General features: G+C 51.3%; 1 protein-coding gene across 4 annotated transcripts in view; it reads left to right on the top strand.

Annotated features, from left to right (window-relative positions):
• The window catches only part of LOC140386594 (guanylate-binding protein 1-like), a 164,370-nt gene that overhangs the window by 78,135 nt on the left and 64,739 nt on the right, over positions 1–21,496 (top strand). For all 4 annotated transcript variants that reach the window (XM_072469058.1, XM_072469056.1, XM_072469060.1 and 1 more), the window contains 2 exons: positions 711–820; positions 9,687–9,856. In XM_072469058.1, the coding sequence (XP_072325159.1) occupies positions 711–820; positions 9,687–9,856 (280 nt within the window). The remainder of the gene's footprint in view (positions 1–710; positions 821–9,686; positions 9,857–21,496) is intronic.

Genomic DNA, 21,496 nt, shown 5'->3' with positions numbered 1-21,496 from the left:
CAATGGAGAATAGATGTTTACCCTAGTGGGCGGAGGGGTCTATAACTAAGGGACATAGATGTAGAATAAAGGGAAGGCCTTTTACGACTGAGATGTGGAGGAATTTCTTCACTCAGAGGGTGGTGAATCTTTTGGATTCTCTACTCCAGAGGCATATCAAAGCTCAGTATGTTCAACAGCAGAGATCAATACATTTCTAGACATTAAAAACATCAAGATTATGGAATTTACAGTGCAGAAGGAGGCCATTCGGCCCTTCGAATTCTGCACTAGCCCTTGGAAAGAGCATCCTACCTAAGCCCGCACCTCCACCCTATCCCAACCCCACCTAACCTTTATGGACACTAGGGGCAATTTAGCATGGCCAATGCACCTAACCTGCACATCTTTGGACTGTGGGGGGAAAACGGAGCACCCAGAGGAAACCCACACAGACACGGGAAGAAAATGCAAACTCCACACAGACAGTAACTCAAGCCGAGAATTGAACCTGGGACCTTGGAGCTGTGAAACAACTATGCTAACCACTGTGCTACCTTGCCCATGGGTATAATGTAGGAAAATGGTGTTGAGGGAGAAGATCTGCCTTGATCCAATTGAATCGTGGAGCAAGCTTGATGGGCTGAATGAACTATTCGAGCTCCAGGTTCTTATATTCCAATGTTCTTCTCTATCTCATACCTTCCCCAATGTTTCCATCTCTCATTCAGGGAGGTGACACCACAGAAATCAGGATATGTGCCCTCGCTCTGATTCTCAGCAACATCTTCCTCTATAACAGCAAAGGCACGATCAACCAGGAGGCCCTGGACAAACTACAGTATCCTTTTCGTGCATTCTTGAAGACCAGTTTGATTTGGTTTGGAATTGGGAAAGTTTGGCTCTGTGTATGGTTCGGTTTCAGGAATGGTTTGTTTTGAGGAGGGGGTTTGGCTTCAAAGAGGAACAGCTGTTGATCTTTTGAGGAAATTGTAACTCAGTCACAATAGTGACTCACCAACCACAATTTTCTATATAGAATAAAGAACCAAGAACAAAGAAAAGTACAGCACAGGGACAGACCCTTCAGCTCTCCAAGCCTGCGTTGTCCATGCTGCCCATCTAACCTAAAACCTTCTAAACCTCCGGCACCCGTATCCCTTATTTACTGTATATTTCCCACTTGTATACGACCTTCCCAAATGCAGTACCTCACATTTTTCCAGATTAAACTCCACCTGCCATCCCTCCGCCCAAGTCGCCAACCGATCTATAACATTCTGTATCTGACAGTCCTCATCACTATCCGCAATTCCATCAACCTATATGTCGTCTGCAAACTTACTACTCAGACCAGTTACATTTCCCCCCCAAATCATTTATATATACTACAAATAGCAAAGGACACCGGATAGCACGGTGGCGCAGTGGTTAGCATTGGTGCCTCACGGCGCTGAGGTCCCAGGTTCAATCCCGGCTCTGGGTCACTATCCGTGTGGAGTTTGCACATTCTCCCTGTGTTTGCGTGGGTTTCACCCCCACAACCCAAAGATGTGCAGGCTAGGTGGATTGGCCACGCTAAATTGCCCCTCAATTGGAAAAAATGAATTGGATTACTCTAAATTTTTTTTTTTTTTAAAAAGCAAAGGACCTAGCCCTGATCCCTGTTGAATACTACTCGTCACAGCCCTCCATTCAGAAATGCACCCTTCCACTGCTACTCTCTGTCTTCTATGACTGAGCCAGTTCTCTATTCACCTTGCTCGTTCACCTCTGAGCCTGTGTGACTTTTGTACCAGTCTGCCATGAGGAACCTTGTCAAAGGCTTTATTGAAACCCACTGCCCTTCCTTCATCAATCATCTTCATCATTTTGTTACTTCCTCCAAAAACTCGATCAAGTTAATGAGACACGACCTTCCCTTTACAAAACAATGCTGCAACTTGTTAATATGTCCAAATGGGAGTAAATCTTGCCTTGAAGAATCCTCTCCACTAATTTCCCTACCACTGATGTACGGCTCACCAGCCTATAATTACCTGGATTATCGTTGCTACCCTGCTTAAAGAAAGGAACAACATTAGCTATTCTCCAGTCCTCTGGAGATACAAAGATTTCTGTCAAGGCTCCAGCAATTTCCTTCCTTGCCTCCCTGTGGACTTATCTAACTTAATATTTTTCAAGATGCACAGCATCTCCTTTTTGATCTCAATGTGACCCAGACTATCTACACATCCTTCCCCAGACTCATCATCCACCAAGTCCTTCTCTTTGGTAAATACTGATGCAAAGTACTCATTTAGTACCTCGCCTATTTCAAAGAATCACAGAAAAATACAGTGCAGAAAAGGCCGTTCGGCCCATCGAGTCTGCACTGCCGCTTGAAAGGCACTTAATCTGCCAATCCTAATCCCATTTGCCAGCACCTGTCCCATATCTTCGAATGTTAAGACGTGCCAAGTGTTCATCCAGGATGTGAGGCAACCCACCTCTACTGCCCTCCCAGGAATGCACTCCAGACTGTCACCACCCTCTGGATAAAAAGGTTTTTCCTCAAATCCCCCCTGAACCTCACGCCTCTCACCTTGAACTTGTGGTCCCTCATAACCGACCCTTCAACTAAGGCGAACAGCTGTTCCCTATCCACCCTGGCCATGCCCCTCATAACCTTGTACACCTCAATCAGATCGCCCCTCGGTCTTCTCTGCTCCAGCGAAAACAACCCAAGCCTATCCCACCTCTCTTCATAACTAAAATGTTCCATCCCAGGCAACATCCTGGTGAATCACCTCTGCACTCGCTCCAGTGCAAGCACATCCTTCCTATAATGTGGCGACCAGAACTGTACACAGTACTCCAGCTGTGGCCTCATCAATGTTCTTTTTTAAAAAATATATATTTATTAAAGTTTTTTAACACAATTTTTCTCCCTTACAAACAATAACCCCCCCCCCCCCCCCCACCCCCCCCCCCCCCCACCCCCCGTAACAAAAAAAAACGAGAAATCTCGCAGAGCAAGATTTGGCAAAATGATATATTTACACAGCTTTGTACACTGGCCCTCACCCGTATGTGCCAGTTTCCCCAACCCTTCATGTTATCTCTTGCTCACCCACCCTCCCAGGCAGTCCCCCCTCTCCCCCCTCCCCCTCCCAAGACATCCCCGCCCCCCCCCCCCCCCCCCAAGGTTGCTGCTGCTGCTGCTGACCGACCTCTCTAACGCTCCGCGAGATAGTCTAGGAACGGTTGCCACCGCCTGTAGAACTCCTGCGCAGACCCTCTCAAGGCGAACTTAATCCTCTCCAACTTTATGAACCCAGCCATATCATTTATCCAGGCCTCCAGGCTGGGGGGCTTCGCCTCCTTCCACATTAGCAAGATCCTTCGCCGGGCTACTAGGGACGCAAAGGCCAGAATGCCGGCCTCTTTCGCCTCCTGCACTCCCGGTTCGTCCACTACTCCGAATATTGCTAGCCCCCAGCTTGGCTTGATCCGGACTTTCACCACCTGAGATATTGCTCTCTCCAGAACCCCTCCAGTGCCGGGCATGACCAAAACATATGGACATGGTTCGCCGGGCTCCCTGAGCACCTTCCACATCTGTCCTCTACCCCAAAGAACCTACTCCACCTCGCCCCCGTCAAGTGCGCTCTGTGGACCACCTTAAATTGGATCAGGCTGAGCCTGGCACACGAGGAAGAGGAAGTAACCCTACTTAGGGCATCAGCCCACAGACCTTTCTCGATCTCCTCCCCCAGCTTCTCCTCCCATTTACCCTTCAACTCTTCTACCAGCGCTTCCCCCTCTTTCAACTCCTGGTGCATTTCCGACACCTTGCCCTCCCCGACCCATACACCCGAGATCACCCTATCTTGAACTTCTTGTGCCGGGAGCAATGGGAATTCCCTCACCTGTCGCCTCACAAAAGCCCTCACCTGCATATATCTAAAGGCATTTCCCGGGGGTAACTCTAACTTCTCCTCCAGTGCCCCTAGGCTCGCAAACGTCCTGTCGATGAACAGGTCCCCCATTCTTCGAATCCCCGCCCGATGCCAGCTCTGGAACCCCCCGTCCATCTTCCCCGGGACAAACAGGTGGTTACCCCTGATCGGGGACCACACCGATGCTCCCATTGCACCCCGGTGCCGTCTCCACTGGCCCCAGATTCTTAGCGTTGCCGCCACCACCGGGCTCGTGGTATACTTTGTCGGCGAGAGCGGCAGCGGTACCGTCACCAACGCCCCCAGGCTTGCTCCTTCACAGGATGCCATCTCCATCCTCTTCCATGCCGCCCCCTCTCCCTCCATAACCCACTTGTGGATCATCGGCACATTTGCTGCCCAGTAGTAGCTCCCCAGGTTTGGCAGCGCCAACCCTCCTCGGTCCCTACTGCGTTCCAGGAACCCTCTCCTTACTCTCGGGGTCTTATTCGCCCACACAAACCTCATAATACTCCTGCCTACTCTCTTAAAAAAGGCCTTAGTGATCACGCTGGGAAGGCACTGAAACACAAACAGAAACCTCGGAAGGACCACCATTTTGACCGACTGCACTCTACCCGCCAGCGAGAGCGGTAACATGTCCCATCTTTTGAAATCCTCCTCCATTTGCTCCACCAACCTCGTCAGATTCAGTTTATGTAGGGTCCCCCAACTCCTGGCTATCTGCATCCCCAGATACCAAAAGATCCCCTCCGCCCTCCTCAGCGGTAGGTCCCCTATCCCTCTTTCTTGGTCCCCCGCCTGTAATACAAAGAGCTCACTCTTCCCTACATTGAGCTTATAGCCCGAAAACTCCCCAAACTCCCTTAGAGTCTGCATGACCTCCACCATCCCCTCCATTGGATCCGCCATGTACAGCAACAGGTCATCCGCATATAGCGACACCCGATGCTCTTCTCCCCCTCGGACCACCCCCCTCCATTTATTAGACTCCCTCAATGACATGGCCAATGGTTCGATCGCCAATGCGAACAACAGGGGGGACAGGGGGCACCCCTGCCTCGTCCCTCGGTACAGTCGAAAGTACTCCGACCTCCGCCGGTTCGTCACTACACTCGCCATCGGGGCTCTGTAAAGGAGCTTAACCCAATTGATAAACCCTACCCCGAACCCAAACCTACGCAGCACCTCCCAGAGGTACTCCCACTCTACTCGGTCAAAGGCCTTCTCCGCGTCCATAGCTGCCACTATCTCCGCCTCTCCCTCCTCCGATGGCATCATTATCACGTTTAAGAGCCGCCGCACATTGGTATTTAGTTGCCTGCCCTTTACAAATCCCATCTGGTCCTCGTGGATTACCCCCGGGACACAGTCCTCGATCCTCGTGGCCAGCACTTTTGCCAGCAACTTTGCATCCACATTGAGGAACGAGATCGGCCTGTACGATCCACATTGCAGTGGGTCCTTGTCCCGCTTTAGGATCAAATAAATTGTCGCTTCCGACATTGTCGGGGGCAGGGTCCCCTCCTCTCTTGCCTCATTAAAGGTCCTCACCAGTAGCGGGACCAACAGGTCTGTGTACTTCCTGTAGAACTCCACCGGGAATCTGTCCGGTCCCGGGGCCTTCCCCGCCTGCATGCTCCCCAAACCCTTGCTCAGCTCCTCCAACCCAATTGGTGCCCCCAAACCAGCCACCTCTTGCTCCTCCACCCTCGGGAATCTCAGCTGATCTAGGAATCGTCTCATCCCCTCTTCCCCCGCTGGGGGCTGGGATCTGTACAGCTCTTCATAAAAGGCCTTGAATACCTCGTTTATTTTCGTCGCACTCCGAACCGTGTCTCCCCTTCCATCTTTGACACCCCCTATTTCCCTCGCTGCCATCCTCTTACGGAGCTGGTGTGCCAGCATCCGACTAGCCTTTTCCCCATACTCGTAGGTCGCCCCCTGCGCTTTCCTCCATTGTGCCTCCGCCTTCCCTGTGGTCAACAAGTCAAACTCCGTCTGGAGCCGTCGTCTTTCCCCAAGTAATCTTTCCTCCGGGGCCTCTGCGTATCTCCTGTCCACTCTCAAAATCTCCCCCACTAACCTCTCCCTTTCCATACCCTCTGTCTTCTCCCTATGAGCCCTAATGGAAATTAGCTCTCCCCTGATCACCGCCTTCAACGCCTCCCATACCACCCCCACCCGCACCTCCCCGTTGTCGTTGGCCTCCAAGTACCTTTCGATACACCCCCTCACCTTCCCACACACCACCTCGTCCGCCAGCAGTCCCACATCCAGCCGCCACAACGGGCGTTGGTCCCTCTCCTCTCCCAGCTCCAGTTCCACCCAGTGCGGGGCGTGGTCCGACACGGCTATCAATGTTCTTTTTTTTTTAAAACATATATTTTATTAAAGTTTTTCGATCAACCAAGAATTTTCCATTTTTACAACTTTGTAACAGTATATACATTGATAGTTTAAAAAATAATATATTAACTAACGGCAAATGCCAACACAAATAAAAAACAAAAAGAAATAGTAACATTGAGAAGATAAATTATGTAACAACACACAAAAAAAAACCAAAGACCACATGAGTGCGGCCTCAACCGGGACCTGGGATTCATGTTGCATTACATTCATCCCGCACCATCTGGCCTGCGAAATCCTACCAACTGTCCTGGCTTGACACAATTCACACCTCTTTAACCTGGGGTTACCCCATCTCTGGATCTGTAAAGATTTAATCACCTGCTAATGCTCGCATTCTAAGCATTGTTTGGCATCTTTGAATTTGTCTATATATATGTTTCTGGAACATACCTCTTCATTCACCTGAGGAAGCAGCAGCGCTCCGAAAGCTGGTGACATCGAAACAAACCTGTTGGACTTTAACCTGGTGTTGTAAGACTTCTTACTGTGCTCACCCCAGTCCAACGCCGGCATCTCCACATCATCTCATCTACACACTTAGTCACATGCTCAGAAAATTTAATCAAATTTGTTAGGCACGACCTCCCTCTGACAAAGTCATGCTGACTATTCCTGATCAAACCTTGCCTCTCCAAGTGGAGATAGATTCTCTCCATCAGAATTTCCTCCATTAGTTTTCCATTAGTTTCCTCTGGTTCCACGCATAGATACCCTCCCCTGTCCTTGAGTGGGCCAACCCTTTCCCTGACTACCCTCTTTCTCTTTACATACATGTAAAAAGCCTTGGGATTTTGCTTAATCCTGTTTGCCAATGACTTTTTGTGACCCCATTAAGCCCTCCTGACTCCTTGCTTAACTTCCTTCCTACTTTCGTTATATTCCTTACGGCTTCATCTGTTCCATGTCTTCTAGGCCTTAAAATGCTTCCTTTTTCTTTTGGACTAAGCCCACATTATCATAGAATCATAGAATTTACAGTGCAGAAGGAGGCCATTCGGCCCATCGAGTCTGCACCGGCTCTTTGAAAGAGCACCCTACCCACGGTCAACCCCTCCACCCTATCCCCATAACCCAGAAACCCGACCCAACACTGAGGGCAATTTTGGACACTAAGGGCAATTTAGCATGACCAATCCACCTAACCTTCCCATCTTTGGACTGTGGGAGGAAACCGGAGCATCCGGAGGAAACCCACACAGACACGGGGAGAATGTGCAGATTCTGCACAGGCAGTGACCCAAGCCGGGAATTGAACCTGGGACCCTGGAGCTGTGAAGTAGTTGTGCTAACCACCATGCTACCGTGCTGCCCCTAAGTTACAGTCTCTTGTTATCCAGTATTCCCAAAACTTGACATCCTTATCATTCTTTCTCACAGGAACATGCCAGTCCTGAATTCCTATCAACTGACATTTGAAAGCCTCCCACATGCCAGATGTTGATTATCCTCAAACAGCTGCCCCCAATCTAGATTATTCTGTTCCTGACAAATATTGTTAGAATTAGCTTTTCCCGATTTCGCACCTTCACCCAAGAACTACTTATCTTCTTCCAACGGTACCTTAAAAATTACTGAATTATGGTCACTGTTCCCGAAATGCTCCCCTACTGGTGACCACCTAGCTGGGCTCATTCCCCAATATCAGTTCCAGTACTGCCCTTCCCTAGTTGGACTATCAACATGGTGTTTCAAGAAGCCCTCCTTGTTGTATTTGGTCCCTTGTACTTTATGAAGTAACTCACCAAACACTTCGATATGTCCAAACCAGGATCCTATTATTCCTTCTTGTGTGGTAAGATGTTAATCTGATACATAGTATGTTATCAAGGAGTCTTGCTACTCCTCTGGAACTTACATCTAGGACTGACTAATTGCATGTAAGTCTTATTACCCTCTCAATCTTCTTCTCAAGGTGGCCGGATGTGTCTCCCTTTATATTGGGGTCCCAGGTCACATGATTTTGGTCTGGAGACCGCATGGTGTGCCTGTACCGCCACCTGCTAGTTGGAGGTCGTACAGCATCCAGCTGTGATAGAGCCCATAGGGATATCACCACACTGCCCTATCCAAGCCCCTAGCACTAAGTGAGTCCCAGGCAATATAGGGGAAGTTAAAATCACCCACCACAACAATCCTGTTGCTTTTACACCTTTCCAAAATCTGTCAACATATCTGCTCCTCTATCCCCACTGGCTGTTGGGAGGCCTATAGTAAACCCCCAACATTGTGACTGCACCCTTCCTATTCCTGAGTTCTCCCCATATTGCCTCGCAGCATGAGCTCCCTGAGGTGTCCTCCCTCAGCACAGCTGTGATATTCTCCTTAACCAGTAATGCAACTCCCCCACCCCTTTTACATCTGCTACCATCCCATCTGAAACATTTAAATCCTGGAACATTAAGCTGCCAATCCGGTCCTTCCTCAACCAAGTCTCTGTAATGGCAACGACATCATAGTTCCAAATACTAATCCAAGCTCTAAGTTCAGCTGCCTCACCTGTTACACTTCTCACATTGAAACAAATGCACTTCAGACCACCAATCCCACTGTGTTTTGCAATAAATCCCTTCCTGCGCTCCCTCTGAGTCTTACTGGCCCTATTCTCTAGTTCCCCTTCAGTTATTTCACCTTCTCACCTATTGCTCCGGTTAACCCCCCCCCCCCCCCCCCCATCACCCTCCACACACTAGTTTGAACCCTCTCGTGTATATCCCAATTTAAGCTCTTTGTTTGTTCCTCTCCTAGTCTTCCCTCTCTCTCACTGACTGAGTGACATCTCCCTACCCTTCTCCATAATTGTATTGAGTTACAACTTTATCTGCCTGTCTCCCTAACTCTCTCTCGCTCTGAATTTGTCTCTCTCAATCTCTTTGTTTTTCTCACAATCTCTTCCAAAATATTCTTCTCTCTTTCTGACCTTCTTTGTCTCTCCTTGCCTCCCTGTCTTTCTCCCTCTCTCCCTCCATCCCCTCTGCATTCTGGGCCTCGGATCCTGACTGAAGAATCTTCACTTCATTACAAGTGGTTCCATTGTGAAGCCCTTGAAACATGATGCGGATACGGGTCAGGATTTTGATTTATGGGGGCGTGAGTATTAACTTAAATACTGCCCAGGCTGAATGTAAACAGTGTGTATTTTCAGGGTTAATAATTATCAACCTTGTTCCTCCCAATATTTGGATGGTCAATGTAAAATGTAGACAACATCAAGTTGTAAACAGATAGACATGCTGTAAATTCAATGTAAAATAATGTCCTGATTTTGCACTGTGCTGATGGTTGGGGGGAAATGTTATCATTTAGCCAGGTGTAATAAGTGGTGGACAATATATGTCCCTTAATGACCATCAGATTCATCACCAAGATCTCGAACTATGTTGAGGTACGTCCTAATGCCGGTGAGGAGAGGAAATGTCCCGAGTTTCTCTGGTGTGTTCGTGACTCTGAGTTGAATCTTTGGATGGATGGCTTCAGACTGATTGCAGACGATTACCTGCTATCTATTCTGAACATTGGGCAAGGTAAACACTGACAATAGAGAGAATCCAAGGTATAAGCATTGAACAACAAACATTGAAAACTCGCATGCATATAGCATCTCTGATAGACCTCAGGAGCACCCAAAGCACCTCACAGTCAATGGAATACTTTCAAAGTGTAGGCAATGTGGTAATGTGGAGAAAGCAGTCATCAATTAATGCACAGCAAGCTCCCATAAATAACAACACGAAAATGACCAGAACATCCATTTTAATTATGTTGACCAAGTTCAGCAGGGTTGTAGGTTCTCTTCGACAGCCCGGTTGATTGGAGGTGTCCAAAGTACAGCTTTCATTGCGAATTATTCACTTAGTACACTTGCATAAGAACTGAATCAAACCTTAGATCAAAATAATACGTAAACTGGTCAGAAAATAGTGAAAAAGTGTTAAAGCAGAAACATATGAAAAATATAAAGAAATTACTTTGAAAACAAAAGTAATGTTACAGATGATTCAAGAATTCCGAAAAGCAAGAATTCAGGACAGAACATTAATCTTATGGTCTTACTCTTAAGGAAAACCTTATCTATAGTTTAGCCCCTTATTTATTTTTCATTGGTTCTAATTCTCAGCTGAGGCTTCCTGATTTGTTCAAATAAGTGTCAATTACTTAAAATGCAATTAATTAATTAAACATTGGTCATTTACTCAAGGTTAACTAATGCTTACCTGGCATAATCTAATATCTTGATGCACTTTCTCACAAGACTAGAATCTTTTGCACTTGCTCACAATTCCAGAGTCTTTTGCGTCATGGCTAGCCATCAACCTCGCTACAGTTACTTGGGTGTTGCAGTTTCTGTTAAATGTCTATTCAATACAATGGCTTATTCATATTATGTTTCATTAGGTAGAGTTCACATAGAACATTCATTGAAACAATGTCTATATCTTGCAGACATGACCTGAAGTTCAACAGTTTATTCATTATCTAGAACAGTGACTATATTTTTGAAGACTAGGTATTTTCTTCAAAAATCATTCTATTCCCGAGCCATATACTCAGTTAATGTCTTAAAGACAGCAAACAATTAAACAAAAAATCAAGGGTGAACACCCCATGCTCTCCCTGGAGATCGAGTCCAGTAAATCAATTATGTCCATCAGACAGGGAAAATGGGCATCAGCATTATTCACTCACCCAAAATGTGGCTTCTCTGACAGTGCAGCACTTCCTCAGTACTGACCCTCTGACAGTGTGGAGGCACTACCTCAGTACTGACCATCTGACAGTGCAGCACTCCCTCAGCACTGACCCTCTGACAGTGCAGCACTCCCACAGTACTGACCCTCTGACAGTGCAGCTCTCCCTCAGTACTGACTCTCTGACAGTGCAGCACTCCCTCAGTACTGACCCTCTGATACTGCAGCACTCCCTCAGTACTGACTCTCTGACAGTGCAGTACTCCCTCAGTACTGACCCTTTGATACTGCAGCACTACCTCAGTACTGACCCTCTGACAGTGCAGCACTACCTCAGTACTGACTCTCTGACAGTGCAGCACTCCCTCAGTACTGACCCTCTGAAAGTGCAGCACTCCCTCAGTACTGACCCTCTGACAGTGCAGCACTCTCTCAGTACTGACCCTCTGACAGTGCAGCACTCCCTCAGTACTGACCCTCTGACAGTGCAGCACTCCCTCAGTACTGACCCTCTGAAAGTGCAGCACTCCCTCAGTACTGACCCTCTGACAGTGCAGCACTCTCTCAGTACTGACCCTCTGACAGTGCAGCACTCACTCAGTACTGACCCTCTGACAGTGCCGCACTTCCTCAGTATTGACCCTCTGACAGTGCAGCACTCCCTCAGTATCGACCCTCTGACAGTGCCGCACTCCCTCAGTACTGACCCTCTGACAGTGCCGCACTCCCTCAGTACTGACCCTCTGACAGTGCAGCACTCCCTCAGTACTGACTCTCTGACAGTGCAGCGCTCCCTCAGTACTGACCCTCTGACAGTGCAGCGCTCCCTCAGTACTGACCCTCTGACAGTGCAGCACTCCCTCAGTACTGACCCTCTGACAGTGTGGAGGCAGTACTTCAGTACTGACCCTCTGACAGTGCAGCGCTCCCTCAGTACTGACCCTCTGACAGTGCAGCACTCCCTCAGTACTGGCCCTCTGACAGTGTGGAGGCAGTACTTCAGTACTGACCCTCTGACAGTGCAGCGCTCCCTCAGTACTGACCCTCTGACAGTGCAGCACTCCCTCAGTACTGGCCCTCTGACAGTGTGGAGGCACTACTTCAGTACTGACCCTCTGACAGTGCAGCGCTCCCTCAGTACTGACCCTCTGACAGTGCAGCTCTCCCTCAGTACTTATCCTCTGACAGTGCAGCTCTCCCTCAGTACTGACCCTCTGACAGTGCAGCACTCCCTCAGTATCGACCCTGTGACAGTGCCGCACTCCCTCAGTACGGACCCTGTGACAGTGCAGCACTCTCTCAGTACTGACCCTCTGACAGTGCAGCACTGACCTTCTGAGAGAACAAAGAACAAAGAAAAGTACAGCACAGGAACTGGCCCTTCGGCCCTTCAAGCCTGCGCCAACCATGCTGCTCGTCTAAACTAAAATCTTCTACACTTCCGGGGTCTGTATCCCTCTATTCCTATCCTATTCATGTATTTGTCAAGAAGCCCCTTAAACGTCACTATCGTCCCTGCTTCCACCACCTCCTCCGGCAGCGAGTTCCAGGCACCCACTACCCTCTGTGTAAAAAACCTGCCTCGTACATCTCCTGTAAACCCTGCCCCTCGCACCTTGAACCTATGCCCCCTAGTAATTGAACCCTCTACCCTGGGAAAAACATCTGACTATCCACTCTGTCTAAGACCCTCTGACAGTGCCGCACTCCCTCGGTTCTGACCTTCTGACAGTGCAGCACTCCTTCAGTACTGACCCACTGACAGTGCAGCACTCCCTCAGTACTGACCCTCTGACAGTGCAGCGCTCCATCAGTACTGACCCTCTGACAGTGCAGCACTCCCTCAGTACCAACCCTCTGACAGTGCAGCACACCCTCAGTCCTGTCCCTCTGACAGTGCAGCGCTCCATCAGTACTGACCCTCTAACAGCGCAGCACTCCCTCAGTACTGACCCTCTGACAGTGCAGCACTCCCTCAGTACTGACCCTCTGACAGTGCAGCACTCCCTCAGTACTGACCCTCTGACAGTGCAGCACTCCCTCAGTACTGACCCTCTGATACTGCAGCACTCCCTCAGTACTGACTCTCTGACAGTGCAGTACTCCCTCAGTACTGACCCTTTGATACTGCAGCACTACCTCAGTACTGACCCTCTGACAGTGCAGCACTACCTCAGTACTGACTCTCTGACAGTGCAGCACTCCCTCAGTACTGACCCTCTGAAAGTGCAGCACTCCCTCAGTACTGACCCTCTGACAGTGCAGCACTCTCTCAGTACTGACCCTCTGACAGTGCAGCACTCCCTCAGTACTGACCCTCTGACAGTGCAGCACTCCCTCAGTACTGACCCTCTGAAAGTGCAGCACTCCCTCAGTACTGACCCTCTGACAGTGCAGCACTCTCTCAGTACTGACCCTCTGACAGTGCAGCACTCACTCAGTACTGACCCTCTGACAGTGCCGCACTTCCTCAGTATTGACCCTCTGACAGTGCAGCACTCCCTCAGTATCGACCCTCTGACAGTGCCGCACTCCCTCAGTACTGACCCTCTGACAGTGCCGCACTCCCTCAGTACTGACCCTCTGACAGCGCAGCACTCCCTCAGTACTGACTCTCTGACAGTGCAGCGCTCCCTCAGTACTGACCCTCTGACAGTGCAGCGCTCCCTCAGTACTGACCCTCTGACAGTGCAGCACTCCCTCAGTACTGACCCTCTGACAGTGTGGAGGCAGTACTTCAGTACTGACCCTCTGACAGTGCAGCGCTCCCTCAGTACTGACCCTCTGACAGTGCAGCACTCCCTCAGTACTGGCCCTCTGACAGTGTGGAGGCAGTACTTCAGTACTGACCCTCTGACAGTGCAGCGCTCCCTCAGTACTGACCCTCTGACAGTGCAGCACTCCCTCAGTACTGGCCCTCTGACAGTGTGGAGGCACTACTTCAGTACTGACCCTCTGACAGTGCAGCGCTCCCTCAGTACTGACCCTCTGACAGTGCAGCGCTCCCTCAGTACTGACCCTCTGACAGTGCAGCTCTCCCTCAGTACTTATCCTCTGACAGTGCAGCTCTCCCTCAGTACTGACCCTCTGACAGTGCAGCACTCCCTCAGTATCGACCCTGTGACAGTGCCGCACTCCCTCAGTACGGACCCTGTGACAGTGCAGCACTCTCTCAGTACTGACCCTCTGACAGTGCAGCACTGACCTTCTGAGAGAACAAAGAACAAAGAAAAGTACAGCACAGGAACTGGCCCTTCGGCCCTTCAAGCCTGCGCCAACCATGCTGCTCGTCTAAACTAAAATCTTCTACACTTCCGGGGTCTGTATCCCTCTATTCCTATCCTATTCATGTATTTGTCAAGAAGCCCCTTAAACGTCACTATCGTCCCTGCTTCCACCACCTCCTCCGGCAGCGAGTTCCAGGCACCCACTACCCTCTGTGTAAAAAACCTGCCTCGTACATCTCCTGTAAACCCTGCCCCTCGCACCTTGAACCTATGCCCCCTAGTAATTGAACCCTCTACCCTGGGAAAAACATCTGACTATCCACTCTGTCTAAGACCCTCTGACAGTGCCGCACTCCCTCGGTTCTGACCTTCTGACAGTGCAGCACTCCTTCAGTACTGACCCACTGACAGTGCAGCACTCCCTCAGTACTGACCCTCTGACAGTGCAGCGCTCCATCAGTACTGACCCTCTGACAGTGCAGCACTCCCTCAGTACCAACCCTCTGACAGTGCAGCACACCCTCAGTCCTGTCCCTCTGACAGTGCAGCGCTCCCTCAGTACTGACCCTCTGACAGTGCAGCACTCCCTCAGTACTGACCCTCTGACAGTGCAGCACTCCCTCAGTACTGACCCTCTGACAGTGCAGCACTCCCTCAGTACTGACCCTCTGACAGTGCAGCACTCCCTCAGTACTGACCCTCTGACAGTGCAGCACTCCCTCAGTACTGACCCTCTGACAGTGCAGTTCTTCCTCGTTATTGACCCTGCGACTTTGCTGTGCTCCTTCAATACTGGCCCAGATTATGTCAGCCTGGAATTAACATTCATGTTTCGGGAGTGGGGCTTTTACATCAGAAATACGACCCTTTCCACTGACTCCAGGCTGAAATGTGTCCGGCACCAGTGGCCGAGTAAATGAAAGAATCTGATTCAAATTTACTCCACCTCGTCACCCACAGGCCTTGCTTTTCCATCATCCCAATGCAGATTGAGTCCAGAAATGAGGGGTTTGTCTCATGAAGAGAGATTGAGCAGTTTAGGCCGATACTCTTTCAAGCTTAGAAGAATGAGGGGAGTTCAAATTGAGGTGTGGAAGATGATAAAAGCTATGGATAAAGTTGACATGGAGCGATGCTTCCTCTTGTGGCGCATTCTAGTTTGAGAGGTCATAGGGCATGATCCTATGGCCACGTTGCGCTGGAAAAGCAGCTTGCTGCAGTGCTGCATGGCCGTTGAATGCTGGGAGACCCCGCCCACAATGGGTGAGATCAGTTTCAGCAAGTCTGCCTTTTAGAGCAAGGCAGTAAGCCTCACTCTAATGTGCAGATCCCCAAGGTACCTGAGTGATACACCATCAATAACACATGACAAGTGATGAACGTGGCTGAGGCTTTAATACACGAAACAGCAAGCCTCCTGCCTCTGGAACCCATCTGGGTCCAGAGGTGGAGACTTGCCACTTTTATACAGAAGCCTGAGGGGATGAGCCACAGGCGGAGCCAGCCTGGACAAGCCCAGCATTGCACAATACAATAAAGTACATGTAATGCAATAACATGGTTTACCACATTCACCCCCTGTTTAAATAAAGAGTCCAACGGGGCTGAAGTGGTCTTAAAGGTCAAGTCTGTCGGGGGCCTTGACCTTCCGCTGCGATCGCCTCAGTCCTGGCTGTGGTGTGGGCGCCGGCGTCGAGACCTGTGCGTCCGGGAGCGTGTTGTCTTCTTCTTCTTCACCCAGATGTTGAGTCGGCGAAGTGGGGGGGGGGCGCTGTATGGGCGGAGGTGGCAGTGCTTGTCACCGGTGGCCCTGCGGGTGTCAGTTCATGAGGGAGGTGGGTAGAGGTGGGGGAAGAGGGTGGTGGTGATGATCGCCGGGGAGCCTGCAGGAGCCAAATCCCGAAGGGAGACCGTGTCCTGCCGCCCGTCCTGGTGTGTCACGTAGGCGTATTGGGGGTTCGCATGGAGGAGCAGGACCTTCTCGACGAGGAGGCCGGTTTTATGGCTCCTCGCATGCTTCCGGAGAAGGACGGGCCCCGGGACTGTCAGCCAGGACGGAAACGTGACCCCGGAGGTGGACGTCCTGGGGAAGGCAAACATCTGTTCATGAGGAGTCTCATTAGTGGATGTACATAGGAGCGACCGGATGGAGTGGAGCACATCGGGGAGGACCTCTTGCTAGCGGGAGACTAGGAGACTTCTAGACCGTAGGGCCAGAAGGACGGCCTTCCAGACCGTTGCGTTCTCCCTCTCCACCTGTCCGTTTCCCCGGGGGTTCTAGCTGGTCGTCCTGCTGGAGGCGATGCCCTTGCTGAGCAGGAACTGACACATCTCGTCGCTCATAAAGGAGGAACCCCGATCACTGTGGATGTAGGCGGGAAACCCGCACAAGGTGAAGAGACTGGGCCTTGATGATGGAAGCAGAGGTCATGTCAGAGCAGGGGATGGTGAAGGGGAATCTGGAGTACTCGTCAACGATGTTGAGGAAGTACACGTTATGGTCAGTGGAGGGGAGGGGCCCTTTGAAGTCCATGCTGAGGCGCTCAAAGGGGCGGGAAGCCTTTACCAGGTGTGCCCTGTCTGGCCGATAGAAGTGCGGTTTGCACTCTGCGCAGACCTGGCAGTCCCTGGTCACGGACCTGACCTCCTCGATGGAGTAAGGCAGGTTGCGAGCCTTGATGAAGTGGAAAAAACGGGTGACCCCCAGGTGACAGAGGTCGTTGTGGAGGGTCCAGAGTCGGTCTACTTGTGCGCGGGCACATGTACCGCGGGATAGGGCATCTGGGGGCTCATTGAGCTTCCCGGATATCATAGCTGTAGGTGGAGAGCTCGATTCCCCACCTCAGAATCTTGTCACTCTTGATCTTGCCCCGCTGTGTGTTATTGAACATGAAGTCTACCGACCGTTGGTCAGTGAGGAGAGTGAATCGCCTGCCGGCCAGGTAATGCCTCCAATGTCTCACAGCTTCCACAATGGCTTGGGCTTCCTTTTCGACGGAGGAATGTTGAATTTCGGAGGCATGGAGGGTATGGGAGAAGAAAGCCACGGGCCTGCCCGCCTGGTTGAGTGTAGCGGCCAGAGCAAAGTCCAACACATCGCTCTCCACTTGGAAAGGGATGAACTCGTCTACTGCGTGCATCGCAGCTTTGGAAATGTCTGCCTTGATGCGATTGAAGGCCAGTCGGGCCTCAGCCGTCAGGGGGAAAAGTGGTGGATTTGATCAGTGGACGGGCCTTGTCCGCATAGTTGGGGACCCACTGGGCATAGTACGAGAAGAACCCCAGGCATCACTTCAGGGCCTTGGGGCAGTGGGGGAGGGGGAGTTCCAGGAGTCTGGGTCGGGCCATAGAACTCCGCGTTCCACCGACGTAGCCGAGGATGGCTGGGCGGGTTGTGCGGAAAACGCATTTTTCCTTATTGTACGTGAGGTTAAGGAGCATGGCAGTGTGGAGGAATATTTGGAGGTTAGCGTTATGGTCCTGCTGGTCATGGCCGCAGATGGTGACGTTGTCTAGGTACGGGAACGTGGCCCGCAGCCCGTACTGGTCGACCATTCGGTCCATTTCCCTTTGGAAGACCGAGACCCCGTTGGTGACGTTGAAGGGGACCCTGAGGAAGTGGAAGTGGCGGCCATCCGCCTCGAAGGCAGTGTATTGGCGGTCCTCCGGGAGGATAGGGAGCTGGTGATACGCGGACTTCAAGTCGACTGTGGAGAAGACTCGATACTGCGCAATCTGATTGACCATGTCAGATATGCGGGGGAGGGGGTACGCATCGATCTGCGTGTCCTGGTTAATGGTCTGGCTGTAATCGATGACCATCCGGTGCTTCTCCCCAGTCTTGACGACCACCACTTGGGCTTTCCAGGGGCTGTTACTTGCCTCAATGATCCCCTCTCGCAGGAGTCGCTGGACCCCCGACCTGATAAAGGCCCTGTCCTGGGCACTGTAGTGTCTGCTTCTGGTAGCGACGGGCTTACAGTCCAGGGTGAGGTTTGCGAAGAGCGAGGGTGGGGCGACCTTAAGGGCCACGAGGCTACAGACGGTGAGGGGGGCAGGGGTCCGCCGAACTTTAAGGTAAGGCTCTGGAGATGGCACTGGAAGTTGAGCTCCAGTAACAGGGCGGCGCAGAGATGGGAGAGAACGTAGAGCTTAAAGTTAGTGTACTCTACGCCTTGTACAGTAAGGGTCGCGACACAGTACCCCCGGATTTCTACTGCATGGGATCCGGAAGCCAGGGAGATTTCCTGGGTCGCGGGTAGGATTGGGAGGGAGCAGCGCCTTACTGTATCTGGGTATGAAGCTGTCTGTGCTCCCGGAGTCGAAAAGGCGGGCAGTCTCGTGCCCGTTGTCTGGACGGTCATCGTGGACTTCGCGAGGTGGTGCAGCCGGGACTGGTCGAGCGTCATGGAGGCGAGCATCGGAAGGCGGTCGATAGGCCAGTCGGAGGTAGTGGCGGCCAACGTATGGTTGGGTGAGCTGGGCTCCCAGGAGGCTGCGGAGTGGTCCTAAGATGGCGGCCCCCATGAGTCGCACGTGGCTGGTGAGGTGCAAGATGGCGTCCAAGATGGCGGCCCCCGTGGGTCGCACATGGCAGGTGAGGTGCAAGATGGCATCCAAAATGGTGGCCCCCATGGGTCACACATGGCGGGTGGCGCGGCAGCTGGGGACGGCCCCGACAGGCAGTAGGCAGCGCTGCTGGGCCTAGAAGGTTTAGGGGGAGATCGGGCCTGGCAGGCTTTTGCAAAATGGCCCTTCTTCCCACAGCCGTTACAAGTTGCTTTCCGTGCCGGGCAGCGTTGTCGGGGGTGATTACTCTGGCTGCAGAAGTAGCACTTTGGGCCTCCGGCGTTGGTGGGCCGCTGCGCGGCGCAGGCTCGCGTCGCACCCGGGTCGGTTGATGGCTGCGCCCACGAGGGTGCCGCGCGGCTGGAGGGGTAGGCCCCCATGTTCTGGGAGGCCACCTCCAGCGAGTTGGAGAGTTGTACTGCCCCTGGGAGGCCGAGTGTCCCCCCTCATAATAATCGCTGGCGGATATAGTTAGAGTTCATGCCCGCGACATAGGCGTCCCTGATCAGCAGCTCCGTGTGCTGGGTAGCCGATATCGCCCGGCAGTCACAGTTCCGGCAGAGGATGTGCAGGGTACGCAGGAAGTCTGCGAGTGATTCCCCAGGGCGTTGCCATCTCGTGGTGAGGAGGTCTCCCAGGGGATCGGAGGCCCCCAGCTGCATGCCCTTTGAGCAAGGTGGTCCCCTGAGACTGCTGGTGCCACCTGGATACCCTAGCAGTGCCAGCCTGGCACCCTGGCTGTTCCATTTGGGTGCCAGCCTGGCACTGCCAAGGTGCACAGGTGGCACTGCCAGCTGGCATGTTGTAGCCATCTGAGATGGCCACTTCCAACTCGGTGCAGAGGAATTCGCAAAGACTGGTGGGTAAAATGGACAAGCCAAGAATCAGGCAGGCTGAGAGCCTGAAATGCATATTTGTCAGCAAAAGCCCAGACGGTATCAAAACTCCGTCCCATTAGCGTGTTAATCAGGCCGATTAGCATTTGATGGCCCATCTTCCCCAAAACAAAGGACTGGTACTCGAGCAACCGGGACAGTCCCAGACATTTCGGCGCCACTCCCTGTTCAAGGGAAACGCAAACAACGGGGTCAGTGACCGCTTGGGACACGCCCAGCCATCCAGATCCCCGCCCACCTTTTGGCTAAGGAATCAAACAGAGTGATCAGGGATCACCCAATTAGTAAGGCCCAAATCGAAGGACCACCCAAAAGAGCGCGAAAACTCCCTGAGTATAAGAAGTTCGCCATATGTTCGCTCTCTTTTGGCCCTGGTACCCTGGTCACGGTCATCACCAATCGTAGCAACACCAGAAGCGAGTCCAAGTTCAACGCCCGCTACCAGACGGATGAGCCCCGCTGAGCGGCAGTTACTCCTTCCAACCCGAGAGATCCAGAATTGAACAGCGGCCACTGTTTTCTGACCTAAGCCGGGTGCCTGAAAGTAAGTACAGATTGTCTTAGCTGATAGGTGTAGTTAACTAGTGGTGTTTATGTTGCATGACTAATTGTGTGTAAATAAAGTACCCTTGACCTTGAACTAACTAACTGGTGTTTGGCTCTTTGATCGATAGCCGGTTGAAACTTTTGGTGGTATCATTTGATACCTGGCGACTCTAAGCATTCGGACATAGATAGCATAGAAAGAAAGGCAAATTCACTGATTGCCCTAATTGGAACAGAGCCACGGAAAACCAAGTAATTAAAGAAACCAGCAACAGTTATTGGCGACTCTGGTGGACTCGACCCAGAAGTGACCGTGTCACTCCGAGAGAACCCACAAAAACATTTGAATTAGAAATCCAAATTGGCAAAGTAAAAGAAACCACAAGCGAAACCAGTATCGATCAAACCTCCAGAATTCGGAAGTGTGTAATTTGCATGCGTAATAACAAAGGGATATAAGGTAAACCCAATAGATTTTGTTGCTTGAAACTTTCGGGAGTTGCGTAAACTGGAAAATAGCTTGAGCCGTACCCGTGTTTGCACCACCGCTTTATTCCCCCTTGTTCCAAATTTCCGGTAAGAGACAGAAGAGTATTTGTAGGGATGGCCATGAAGGCAATGGAATGCCTTATGCATCCACAAGAGCCCGAGGTCGCAGCGGCCAACAGATCAGAACAGTGTCCCGTATGGGAGGAAGAGATCAGGAAGTACCTAAAGGGGAAAGGATGGCCCCTATGTCTGAGTTTTGCGCGAATGAAGAGACAGGTCCTGGCAGCATAGGATGGACCTGGTGGGACAGCCTGACCGAGATCCACAAGAAGTGTTTGACTAAGGTTCGTAAGCCGATGGCAATCATGTCCTGTCTGGCACTATTGCGAGGCACAGAGGAGGTCGTGAGGATGCTCCACAAGCAGCTAGAGGAGAAGGAGCAAAGTAGAGAGGGACATTTATGTGAATGCAAGAAATTAAATGTACAGCTCCGGGAGCAGTTAGCGGCGAAGGACAAGGAAATGGATGATGTCAAGAGGGCACATCAATCCTGTCTCGCCCACCTGAGCAGCTTCCGAATCCAATTTGATAAGGCCTACCAGGACACACAGCGTGCTGTACTGGTAAGAGAAGAGACAGAGAATCAGGTACACCAGCTAAAGAAACAGTGTGAGGACCTAAAGGCAGCCCTCCGAGCACTCCACAGTTCCACCACGGAACAGAGACAGAGTTCGCTGGACTATTCCAAA

The sequence above is a fragment of the Scyliorhinus torazame genome, chromosome 12, assembly GCF_047496885.1.
Source record: "Scyliorhinus torazame isolate Kashiwa2021f chromosome 12, sScyTor2.1, whole genome shotgun sequence".
In the NCBI taxonomy this organism is placed as follows: Eukaryota; Metazoa; Chordata; class Chondrichthyes; order Carcharhiniformes; family Scyliorhinidae; genus Scyliorhinus; species Scyliorhinus torazame.
The sequence above is the reverse complement of the archived record's forward strand: the minus strand, read 5'-3'. Positions and strand labels throughout refer to the sequence as shown.